This window comes from Palaemon carinicauda, chromosome 3 (assembly GCF_036898095.1).
Source record: "Palaemon carinicauda isolate YSFRI2023 chromosome 3, ASM3689809v2, whole genome shotgun sequence".
Taxonomy (NCBI): Eukaryota; Metazoa; Arthropoda; class Malacostraca; order Decapoda; family Palaemonidae; genus Palaemon; species Palaemon carinicauda.
In genome coordinates this window covers 153,171,513-153,184,571 of record NC_090727.1, presented here as the reverse complement: position 1 = coordinate 153,184,571, position 13,059 = coordinate 153,171,513, and the positions used below count along the sequence as shown (strand labels likewise).

General features: G+C 38.9%; 1 protein-coding gene across 1 annotated transcript; it reads right to left on the bottom strand.

The window, feature by feature from the left end:
• Positions 1-172: 172 nt before the first annotated feature.
• LOC137634793 (proteoglycan 4-like) lies at positions 173-12,775 on the bottom strand. The gene is made up of 6 exons (XM_068367338.1): positions 12,678-12,775; positions 9,258-9,432; positions 8,390-8,588; positions 5,186-5,275; positions 2,238-3,782; positions 173-770 (listed from the first exon to the last, which is right to left on the bottom strand). The coding sequence occupies exons 2-6, from the start codon at positions 9,423-9,425 to the stop codon at positions 649-651; spliced, it is 2,124 nt and encodes a 707-aa protein (XP_068223439.1). The 5' UTR covers positions 9,426-9,432; positions 12,678-12,775; the 3' UTR covers positions 173-648.
• Positions 12,776-13,059: the final 284 nt, after the last annotated feature.

Genomic DNA, 13,059 nt, shown 5'->3' with positions numbered 1-13,059 from the left:
TGATGGCATTTTTTTGCAAGGTTGTACCGGTACGTCCATGGGGGTAAAGGGATGAGTTTTGTGAAACATACCAATACGTCCTTTGGGGGTAAAAGGGTTATGAGTTAGCAGCATTCAACTGATAGAGTTTACAACTAAAAATAGAATACAAGGTTGAACAAAAAAAATCCAATTCCTTATCATAATTTATTCTTACTGTTACAAGGCTTGATAAAAATCCTGTGTAATTTCAACAGTCTGTAGACTGAAAATTTCATTTCTAGGTTGAGAAGTGAGAGAAATAAAAATTTCTGAGATATCAAAGATACAATCTTTTATATACACAAAATAACAAATGATCAAAACAGATCTGCTACACAAAGCAAAAAAACAAACTGCCAAGACAGTATCACAAAGAACTGCTGGACATAAAGACATCAGTCTGGACACACATGAAAAAAACCTAACTTTCGCCTCAGACAGCTTTATACTGTATCGGAAAAAAAGGATCGTCTTGTACACGAGAAGACCCCCTTAAAAAATCAATAAATTTATGCCCCGTGCAGTTGCCGCCGCTGTGGCACAGTAATAGTAGTAGTAGTAGTAATAATAGTAGCAGTAAGGACTCCGCGAAGCTAACCGTACTCCACCGCGGCTTTCTTGGTTGGTTCACTCTTCTGTCTCTTTAGGTATAACTTCCACTATCTTTGGAGTATCATCTTCTGACAAATCTTTAATTTTACCTTTGGATTTTGCCTCTTTATCCTCTGTGACTACAGGCTTGTTGAGAGCTGGAAAAGAAAGAATACCAATGAATATAATGTGACAGATATCCGAGTCTTGGCTCCGTCAAATGAGAAATTCTGGTCCTTCCAATGTAAATTCCAGTAAATATAAAAAAAACCAAGAAATTCTGGTCCTTCAAACGTAAATCCCAGTAAATATGAAACAAAAACCCATAAATTTATGCGACCACTTGACATTATTAGCGAATTTTATACGCAATTTGTAACATTACCACATCCTGTATTTACGTTTCCCCCAACAAAATTTCTTAACCTTGGCTTCGTCCAAATGAGAAATGGTGGTCCTTCCAACATAAACTCCATTTAATATGAAACAAAAACCCATAAATTGATGTGACCACTTGACATTATTAGCGAATATTATTTATACGCAATTTGTAATATTACCACATCCTGTATTTACGTTTCCCCAACGAAATTTCATACTCATTTGTAAAACATAAAATCTAGATACCTATTTTAATCAAATCTACATAAAAAAGACAACACAAAGAATGCCTAGAAACTACAACCTGAGAAAACCTAAAATGTATGTTAGATTCACACCTCAAAATCTATTTCAAAGAAAATCCTACTGAAGACAAAAAAGAGATATACACTACTTAAAAATCAATCCTTGTTAATATCCAAAAACTGGACAACTACCTACAATCACAATTGAGTATCTGGTTAATAAACTAAGAAATGACCTGTATTCACAGACAACTTCACCAAATTACCAAACTATAAATCATACTCTAATATACAAGGATGAAAAAAATCAAAAATGCTTCACCTGTATGGGGAAAATGATTTGATCACACCTTTTAAAAATAATGTTTTTTTGGGTACAAAACACCACATGCAGAAAACCGAACTGGGAAAAAAAGTTTTGGGTGAAGAATCCAAACGGTACAAAACAGCCGAAGCCATTGTTTTTGCTTTTCGATGTCACTAGATGAGTGATGATATTTTGCACCATGTGGTAGGATCTCTGATACGTTAAGTACTATACTATATAGTACGCATAATACTGTTCAGTGAAGTAGGGTTCAAATACACACACACAAACAAAAACTTAGAAACTAATAGTATCTGGAAAGTATTAGTGGCAAAATAAATCACTCGTTAGAAATGTGTAGCCCAACATACCCTACTTTCCCTTTGCTTTCTGTTGCTTGCTACTCTTATTTCCAGCAACAGCATTCTTAGCTTGTGTGTTTTTACTAGATTTCGCGGTTCCTGCATTCTGAGGAACAGAGGGAGGAACATTCGGAGAAGCGGGTGGCGATGCAGCAACGGGGGCAGGGGCAGAGGGTGGAAGCGAAACGGGACTGGGTAAGTTAGTGGGGAGAGAACCGTCAGTTTCCTTGCTTGGAACAGATGCAACAGCTCCATCTTTGGAAGCAGGTTTGAGTGTCTTGGTGTCTTTTGGATGTGTGTCAACCTTTCCAACAGGAGTAGATGTTTTACCAGAAGCCTGTGCTGTTGCAGTTTCTTTCTCTGGTGCTGGCCCCTTAGGAGGAGCTGATGCTGGAGGTGGCACCCCTTTGCTTGGAGCTTTTGCAGGAACAGGGGCTGAAGCAGCCTTCTTAGCTGGGGCAGGTGCTGGTGCGGCCTCCTTGGCTGGGGCAGGTGCTGGTGCGGCCTCCTTGGCTGGGGCAGGTGCTGGTGCGGCCTCCTTGGCTGGGGCAGGTGCTGGTGCGGCCTCCTTGGCTGGGGCTGGAGCCGGTGCGGCCTCCTTGGCTGGGGCTGGAGCCGCTGCGGCCTCCTTGGCTGGGGCAGGTGCTGGTGCGGCCTCCTTGGCTGGGGCAGGTGCCGGTGCGGCCTCCTTGGCTGGGGCAGGTGCCGGTGCAGCCTCCTTGGCTGGGGCAGGTGCTGGTGCAGCCTCCTTGGCTGGGGCAGGTGCTGGAGCCGGTGCGGCCTCCTTGGCAGGGGCAGGTGCTGGAGCCGGGGTGACCTCCTTGGCTGGGGCAGGTGCCGGTGCGGCCTCCTCGGCTGGGGCAGGTGCCGGTGCGGCCTCCTTGGCTGGGGCTGGAGCCGGTGCGGCCTCCTTGGCTGGGGCAGGTGCCGGTGCGGCCTCCTTGGCTGGGGCAGGTGCCGGTGCGGCTTCCTTGGCTGGGGCAGGTGCCGGTGCGGCTTCCTTGGCAGGGGCAGGTGCGGCCTCCTTGGCTGGGACAGGTGCGGCCTCCTTAGCAGGAGGAGGTGCTGGTGCGGGCTCCTTAGCTGAGGCAGGTGCGGCCTCCTTGGCTGGAGGTGGTGCCGGTGCAGCCTCCTTGGCTGGAGGTGGTGCCGGTGCAGCCTCCTTGGCTGGAGGTGGTGCCGGTGCAGCCTCCTTGGCTGGAGGTGGTGCCGGTGCAGCCTCCTTGGCTGGAGGTGGTGCCGGTGCAGCCTCCTTGGCTGGGGCAGGCGCCGATGCGGGCTCCTTGGCTGGGGCCGGCGCTGGTGCGGCCTCCTTGGCTGGGGCAGGTGCCGGTGCGGCCTCCTTGGCTGGGGCAGGTGCCGGTGCGGCCTCCTTGGCTGGGGCAGGTGCAGCCTCCTTGGCTGGGGCAGGCGCTGGTGCGGCCTCCTGGGCTGGGGAAGGCGCTGGTGCAGCCTCCTTGCCAGGGGCAGGCGCCGGTGCGGCCTCCTTGGCAGGGACAGGTGCTGGTGCAGCCTCCTTGGCTGGGGCAGGTGCTGGAGCCGGTGCGGCCTCCTTGGCTGAGACAGGCGCCGGTGCAGCCTCCTTGGCTGGAGCAGGTGCGGCCTCCTTGGGTGCATCTAGAACCGAGGCTTCTTTATCTGTACTCTCTTTAGGTGCAGCAGCTTCCTTCTTTTTCTTGTCCTTGACATCTTTCTTAGCTTTGTCTTTCGCAGGGCCTTTCTCTTGCGGTGGGGCTTCTTTTGTATCTTTGTTGGCTGTAACTGTCGCTTCATCTGCTGGCGCTATATCCTCTACTTCAATGAGGTCTGGTACATCATCATCCTCTTTGCCATCAACAACTGGCTCGTGATTGAGTTCAGTGGTCTTTTGTGCCTCTGCAGAGGCAAAATACCGGGTTTACCTTATTCTATGAAAAGTCTACCATACTGTATCAACTCTTAATTAGAAATAAAGTTTAAGTTAGAAATGGAATTAGAGATAAATTCTTATAAAAAAAATAAATCACAAATCAATTAACTTCACCCACCCCCCAAAAAAATACCCACATATAAAATAATATATATTTACTTTCGACTCAAGGTATATTTAATAAATAATATAAAGTAAATTACAACATCCTATCACCGTGTAATAACCAACAATGAAAAACCATAACCATGAGGTACCATAAGCCAGATGTAGTAATTCACTGTTCTAAATAGATTCAGTCTTAAATGTACTATGCCTGCAAATCATATTGTTCTTTTTAAAACTCTTTGTTAATATATAAATTATCCAAGAAATCTACTTATTACTAACAAAGTCAACCAATTGTATAGTCATATACTGTAGCACTATTCAATTAACCCTTTTACCCCCAGGCATGGAACTTTCCAGCCCTTAACCCCCAGGGGTTTTTTTTCTTTCAAGCACATCTTGCAGTATATTTTTTCTTAAATTGCTCTAACAGCCTTAATTTTTGTCATAGAGAGGTCAGGTTGGTCTCATTCTCTTGGAAAATACCTGAAGTTTCTCAAAATATTATCAAAAATATGCAAAAACAAATGTAAATAGCAGTTTTTTGCAAGGACGTACCAGTACGTCCTTTGGGGGTGAAAGGGTTAAACGAAACATGTTCACAATCGAGTTCAGATATGGTAAAAAAAAAAACCTTTATCATTTGATGCAAACTTATATACTGTAAAGTGAAATACCCTATTTTTCAATCATGGAGTAATGTCAAAGAGGCCCTTAATTCCTCGTCTAATCTCTTAAAATACTACACACAGCTGATCAATTAAAAATCAATTTAGAAAACTTTGAAAGCTTGTTTATTGGTCAAAAATAAGAGGGACTATTTGAAGCCTTTCCTATCAGTAATTGTATGCTTCATCACTCCTTTAAATAGCTGTACAAAGTCCCCATGAAACATGATTTTGTAATAATGGTTAACCTCAAAAGATTTCCTATCAGTTTCAGACAATATTGATAAGGACCATATTGTTTACGAGAATATCTTTTAAATCTATTTAAGTTTTATCATATGTAGGGGGGGAAAGCTAGAAAAAAAATCCAATTCAATTAGCACTATAGAAACAAATTTTATAAAATAAAAAATGTAGTAAGCATTTGATATTCTAAAAATTCAATTGAGCTTTCTAAAAAAAAAACATTCTATCCAACAAAAGCAGTTCTATATTTCCATTAACCTTCAGCAATCATAACAGCTGTCAAGGGAAATATATTAATACGCGCTCCCAAAAGACCAACTAATATAAGTACTCAATTATTTACTTACCTTTGTCAGCCTTGCTGGCGGATTCAAAGTCTTCCACGAGTTCTGGAACGTCGTCATCGTCGTCGTCGACGCCACCGGCAGCAACGTTACCTACGGAAAAAAGTTACAGTGACAACCGTTCCACAGTATTTTCTTCCTCCAAGTTCTTGTTAGTTATGTTAACATTAGAATAAAGAAGGATTAACTAATACTAATTGTTTAGTGACTACTTTCCCCTTGGTAAGAGTAAGAGATTTTAGCTGTGGTAAGCAGTTCTTCTAGGAAAAAGATATTCCAAACTCAAACCATTGTGCTCTAGACTTGGGTAGTGCCATAACCTATGTACCATGGTTGTTCACTGTCTTGGGTAGAGTTCTCTTAATTGAGGGTACAATCAGGCACACTATTCTATATTATTTCTTTTCTTTTTTCAAGTTTCTATAGTTCATAAATGAAAGATCTATTTTAACATTACCGTTCCTGAAATATTTTATAGTTCATTACTTCTCTAATTTATTTCCTTTCCTAACTTGGCTATTTTCCTGTTGGAGCCCTTGTGCTTATAGCATCCAGCTTCTTCAAATAGGGTTGTAGCTTAGCAAGTAATAATAATAATAAAGCGTCTTACGGACCAAACCAATGGTAAATTCTTTCTCTAGAATTACAATTATATGGTTGCTAGTGAGTTAAACGGAAATTAATAAGGTTCCAAATGTGAATTTATGCCAAATATATTAACGCAATACAGGTTTATCAATGTCATTCAAAGGTCACCCATGAACAGCAAGGCAAGGGATAGAAAAATGTCCAAGGGATTGTATGTGATCAGCAAAGACCCTTCTCCACCAAGCTTGGACCAGGGAGGGTGCCTGGTATACCTATGGACTCACCCTCTAAACACCTCCACCCAACCCTATCTCACGAAGGATGGCGAGGTTCCAGTCATTACGAGCAACAGTTAGTACACTAACAATTTGTTTTTGGAAACTATTTCAAATGAAGCATCTTATTCGCCACCTGTATATCTATAGTCATCTCATTTCCCTTTTAATAACTTTCTTTGTAATTCCAAAATATCCTAAAGTGGACATCACCATATATACAAATCAAGACAACCATTGTACACTATATTAAAATTATTTTGTGTGAATATGAAAATTCAAATAGCCTGCTACTAATATGCAATAGCATATGATTGCCACAGGACCTAGTGACACTGATAATTTTTACCAGTACCATAGAGTGGTCTATGGATGACATCAATGACCATAGGTGAGAAAAGACATTAAACACTCGACAGCAAAACAGAAGGAAGTTAGCGGAAAATACAGCGTGGCATAAAGCTGAAATGTGAGGGTGAAAATATGGCGTATATGAATAGTTAACAAAAGAACAAATTTCAGCAAAAACTTGATAATACTGATCTTGATATCACTATGATTTCCTTCTCTATTATAATAAAAAAAATAAAGCCAAGATTTCCAAAGTATAAAGAAATTTAAAGAAAATTAAATACCAATTTACAGTAGTAAGGACAAAATAGACAAGATTTCCAAGGTATAAAAAAATTCAAATAAAATTAAATCCAAATTATTAGTTGTAAGACTATTCAAGGAGAAAATATCTAAGATTTATTTATGCTGTGAAACAAAATATATATGCACGCATGTGTAAAAAGAATATTATTTACTGGCCGGTACAATCATTTTGTGAAAGTCTAATGACAATTTTTTTTTATTTAGTAGTCTTGCAAGGAAATTTTTAGCAGTATAAAAATATCTTCAACTGTCAGGTGTTTTACTGATACCGCTCAGATTCGCAAAACTAAACGATTCTGGTGGTTCAATTTCAAAAATGTGATCATGCAAAATGAAAAAGGTAATAAATGGAATTCAAGGAATTCTTTTCAATTCAAACTTTCTGAACTTCTCGATAATTGTTACTTGAACTTGGCTCTCGAAAAAGTAGTTGAATTATTCTACCTCTAATGACGTGGTTCAGATTTTGGGGATCCCCTTTCTCACCAATCAGAGCCTCTGTACATTTTTCAAATTGCATTGACTTATTAAACTATGCTCTACAAATCCAGATGTGTAACTAAAATGGCATTTGTGCAAAACGAAAGACGGTATATACTCTAAAAATATATACATATGGGACAAAATTTAAATAAGCAAAAATATAATGGTTAGCTTCGGCCATTTAAGAGTTTGATAGGATTTGAGAATAAGCCAAATACGTGCTTTCCTAAGAAGGACGAGATGTCCACAGTATTTCGTTAGAAAGACTTTCCGAGGGTCTTATGACTTTTAACATTGTTGGGCTGTGGCACCCTAGCAGTACCAGCTGAACTCGGCTGAGTCCCTGGTTAGGCTGGAGGAACGTAGAGTAGAGGTCCCCTTTTTGTTTTGTTTCTTGTTGTTGTCGGCTACCCCCCAAAATTGGGGGAAGTGCCTTTGGTATATGTATGTATGTATAGACTATACAATTAAAAGTTACATCTACGATCTATGAAGTCTTGATGCCAGAGTACCCTTATTCAATACAGATAAATTTCACTTATATTCTCCGATCTCAATACAGGTCTTCAACTTACAAAAATGTCCAACTGAAAAAAGTGTTAAGATGAAAGACTGTAAGAAAACAAAATTGTATTGTTTAATACAGCAAGCGGTGACCTGATACCTATCTCATATGAAACCCTACAATTTATTTATGTTTGTAGCTGTAAATTATAGACATTAGATTCAAGTTAGGTCTATAATTGGCCAAAATTCAACAAAAATGAACTTACAAACAGTTTCTTGGAACAATTAAGTTTATAAAGCTGAGGACCCGTACTGTACAAATAAAATCCAAATAGCTTTTTAGAACCTATTAGTTTAAGTTCAGGACCTGTACAAATAAAATGCCTTAGATGACTGCGGAGGTAGCAGCAGTAGGGGATTCAGCATTATGAAGCTTCATCCGTGGTGGATAACAGGGGAGGGTGGGCTGTGACACCCTAGCAGTACCAGCTAAACTCGGTTGAGTCCCTTGTTAGGCTGAAGGAACGTAGAGAGTAGAGGTCCCCTTTTTTGTTTCTTTGTTGATGTCGGCTATCCCCCAAAATTGGGGGAAGTGCCATGGTATATGTATGTACAAAGTGTGGACAGTTCCCAACTGAACTACGAACATAAAACTTGCTGGGAAGTCACCAGCTAATATTAGAACCCTCCCACTTACCAGCATTCACAGAGGATGCCAGGCGTTTCAACTGGTTAAAGCCTTCTGCCCCTAAATGACTCAGGATGCTTGGCAGCATCTCTGTGATTTGTTTAGACTCGGCATGACCAGATACGGCGAAAGTGTTGGCGTTTAGGGAGGCCTGTACTTTGGGGTTGTTAAAATGAATGACAGATCCATCTTCTTTTATCATGTTCACCTGGAAAGAATGCAGACCAAAATTAAAAATTTGGAATTATTATTACTAAAATTGCTAGTATCACAAATTTTCAAGTAATTTGTATTTTTCCTAACATACTTGACTAGAGCTACCTTCTTAGGAGTTACTGGTAACTCTACCTAACCGACCAGCTTTTTGTATAGATTACCCTCTTTCCGTTTTCTACGGGGTCAACCTCAGGCAGTGATGTGCCCATGAAATTATTATTATGAGCTGCTCAAAATTTTAATCTAAAATAATGACTTATACGTTAAAATTAAGTTTTTAGTTTATATATGAGAGGTTTATTTTAATGTTATTGTTCTTGAAATATTTCATGTTTTACTTTTATAGTTTACTGTATTTATTTACGTCTCATTTCCTCACTGGGCTATTTTTTCCCAGTTGGAGCCATTGGACATATACAATCTTGCTCTTCCAACTAGGGTTGTAGCATAAGTTATTATTTTCACTGTACAGTATTACTGACTAAGCTACAACCCTAGTTGGAAAAGCAGGATGCTATAAGCCCAAGGGCTCCAACAGAGAAAATAGTTAGTAATTATAGAAATTAAATGGCATATACAGACAACTACCATTAAAAATAATCATGTAGAACTACTGAAATACTCTTTAAAAAATTTAAACAATCGAGTGTTGAAATCTTACCTCCTCAATGCCTGATATATTATTAACAGTCAATTTCTTGAGCGAATTCTGTAACTTTTTATCGTCAGTGGCTGAGGATCGATGGACTACCTTCTTCTTTCTGCGGGCGCTACCCTTGCCACCAATACGCACCTGCTGTTGTAACTTGGCGAGCTTTTCGGCATTCATTTTGGATCTGAAATATTTACATGGTTGAAGTTTCAATGATAATTCTTATATCAAATTAAATTTTTAATAATGAATTCACCCTAGAGAGAATAATTAACTTGTCTACCACCTTTTCAAGTACGAAATAGTATGGGAAAAGTGTCACGTGTCAAATTCTACAAAGTTCCAATTATTTAAAGGACCTCTGTTGCTTTGCAAAGCAATATGAGCATACAAAACAAAGAATAACTTCCGTTTAATCCCCAGTAAATAATTCAACACCTCAAAGTGGCAGTGTCCCTTTATTTATACTTATTACTAAGACCCCTAAACTAACCACTAGTGATCTAGTAAGAATCCTTTAATTTTCCAATTTTGCAGCTTTCCCCACTACCTCATTGCTGTTTAAAGTCTATACGAGTGAAAATTTACAGTAAACTGAAAATCATACTAGATGTAAGACTCTCCATGGCATTGCACACTTTAAAGTATGCTTTAAAATTATGCTTAATACATTACAATAATGTAACTATTTGTCAATACAAGTGTCCTTATCAAACCTTTGAAACCGTATTATAATTTCTAAGAATAAACCATGGCCAAATGAAGAAACAGTAGTTTCCAATGGGGTAATTTGATTTTCAGTCGCACTGTACCCAAGGAAAGGAGATGTACCTGGTTCATTTATAATTGAAAAACACTACTGATCATATTTTGCAAAAACTGTCTTATCTAATTACATGCTTTAAATTCTGGGTAATGCCTGAGAACCATATTCTAAAGAAATCTAACAACATTCCCAGCTTAACCCCACCTGGGATTGTACCATTGGGCATCCTAGGGAGCTACAATCCTTTGACCATGTCATTTGCTAAATCTATGCAAGTTGCATCCCCGAGTTTAACCGGCTTCCCAAGCGAAATTTGCTTTTCCAAAGGATACTGGCCCTCAAAAACTTAAAATGCACAATTTACAGTCTATTAACGTCAGGGTAAGGAATTTGTTCAAAAGGCATATATTAGCAGCAAACTACTACTTCCCTCCAAAACCAGTTTTTGCTTACTTGGAATATTAATAAAAATTAGTAATAAGGAAATTTCAATCTTTTCATTGCCATAGTATCTCTTTAGATATGGAGCTCGGCGACTAGCTACAAAAAGTCCCATAAATGCATAAACTTCTCTGATTTGGTACAGAAAAAAATTATACAAGTTTAAAAAAAAGAAAAAGGTAACTTGGTTATCAGTAGGCACAGACTATGAAGATGAAGTTCAAAATAGTTTAAAGACACATATTTAACATAATTTCCAACGTCTTGACTAATATTGTACTCAACTAATATCAGATAATCAAAAATGCCTTGCCTAACTTGGTAATAATTGGTTATTTTCGAAGAAAACTTTTTCTATTTTTTTTTTACCAAAAGTTTTTTCTTATAGTTAGATACAGGAAAAGATTTTCTACTTAAAGTATTTCCTAAAGGAAAAACTATTTTCTCGGTTCAAAATGCCGTCCTGTCCGTATCTACAACTATACAAAACCTGCTCCCTTGGCTAACGTGTTTAGCATAACATGTACAGCGGAGTACAGGTATGACGAAGGCCATACCCCATAACTTCCCTGATTTTCAACAGGACCCCAAATTATACAGCAGTCTAACGGAGGGATCTCAATTAAGTAAGACCCATTTAATTAGTTAAGGACACGAGCTTGTGGATTAGGTTAGGTGGTGTGCTTTGCACAAGCTAGGTCCTGTCCATCATTATACAAAGGCTCCTGAACAGAGGAGTAAGGGGGTGAGGTTTATTTATCAGCAAGGTGAGCTACACCTGAGAAAAGAGTAGCGAATAATCTATAGTTTGTTGACCAACATATAAATACACTTAACGGGGATGATGGCGGAAACAATTTAATTATCCAATAAAACATCTAAAAATGTGGCCAAGTTGCTAAAATTGGAAATTTTACATATATGCCATTCAATTTGATATCTATAGAACAAAAATTCAGTCAAAATGGACTATTTCGCTAATATATTACAAAAATTGAAACCACTCAGGGTTAGGGTGTACCTATAATAAATAATCTTATTCAAATATGGTATTCTCTTGAAGATATGCTAAATTCTTAAAAGCTTTTATACATTTCCCTAAATAAAAGTGCTTTAGCATATATTAGAGGGGGGAGGGGGTCTAAAAACACATTCAACATAACCTCAAAAGGGACTTCCGGTAGTTAGACAACCCCAGGTGTTATTTTGGTACTCTACCTTTACCTGTATATCTTCCAGAACCTTTTCATCAATTAAAATGTCAAAAAATATTATGAATTTACCATTTAAAATGGTCCAAAACCTCATATTTATCGGTTAATTTGCAAACCCCTAATTCGAGTGTTTCGTACTCCTAGCCGGGTTATCAATATGCGTATGTTTTATTCATAACTAAAACAATATAATCATTACTAGATAAAGATAAGAACCGGGTCACTCAGATATGAAATCACCGGGAAAAAGATAAAAGGGTTTCGAGCACCGGACAGGAAGGCGGTAAAACCGAACCGCTTTGGAGATCTAGATTTGGTTAATTTAATCTATTTTGAGGTTAAAATTGCTAGAATTATTTGAGAATTTGATGATAAATTAAGAAAGATTATAATTTGAACCAAATTCAGTGTTTAAATAACGATAAAACGGTGAAAAATGTCTGGGTGTAAGAGATCTTAACTAGATGGGGTTAATTTAACCTATTTTAAGGTTAAAATTCATGGAATTATTTGAGAATTTGATGATAAAGTAATAGAGTTTGTAATTTGAATCAAATTTATTGTTTAATTACGATAAAACGGTGAAAAATGTCTGGGTGCAAGAACGCGCGCTTAGCTCACATGCCCCATTCAGCATAGCGGCCTGTGACGGCCTTGAAAATTACCGTTTGTTACGGATATTACAGGCTTTAATTATTCGATAGCGCGTGTAATATATACATAAGCATTATAAATCTACCTATATATAAAACCTCGAAATCTAAAACCCTAAAAGAAAGGAAATAGCGACGTCGGGAGATTCCACGTGACTGAATACTGGACCTCCTTCGTCTGCTGAAGCATCTATCCCCCTAACTAATCTATTCTTGTCACTTAAGAAAAGCACGTTTTCACGGTTAAATTAAACAATATCAGACCGCTTTTCACGGTTAAATAAACCTCCGCCGACGCCATTTCACTTTCCCGATGGAGTCGAGTACAAACACTCGAGACTGCAGGAGATATTACCGATATTTTTCGAGCCCGACAACCACGAGGGAGAAGCCTCTGCACAGCTGCTGAAAGGAAGGACTAGCGCCTACTGACGTCACGGGCAGGGTTGCCAGATTATTTCCACTGGATTATCATACATAAACCTTAAAATTATCGTTTTTCAACCAAATTTATCGTACAGTTTCAATATAATTATTAGGGTGTTACATGATTGACTTATTTCAAAAGGTTTTTAGTATAATTGTTTAATTAAACCCACACGTACCTACATAGTTTATACCTTAGTTATGTAAAGTACATCGTACCGGATCCAAAATAATCGTACATGTATGATAATTATCGTACAATGGCAACCCTGGTCAAGGGTAACTAGCGCGCTCTGGCGAGCGCTATAAAC

Bases quoted from the DNA above. Each gene is read 5' to 3' on its own strand.
- LOC137634793 (XM_068367338.1), bottom strand. From the start codon at position 9,425: ATGAATGCCGAAAAGCTCGCCAAGTTACAACAGCAGGTGCGTATTGGT. The intron at 5,276-8,389 runs GTAAGTGGGAGG...TTTTTTCCGTAG, and splicing joins GGCATCCTCTGTGAATGCTG to GTAACGTTGCTGCCGGTGGC. The intron at 771-2,237 runs GTAAAACATCTA...TTTCTTTTCCAG, and splicing joins TGCAACAGCACAGGCTTCTG to CTCTCAACAAGCCTGTAGTC.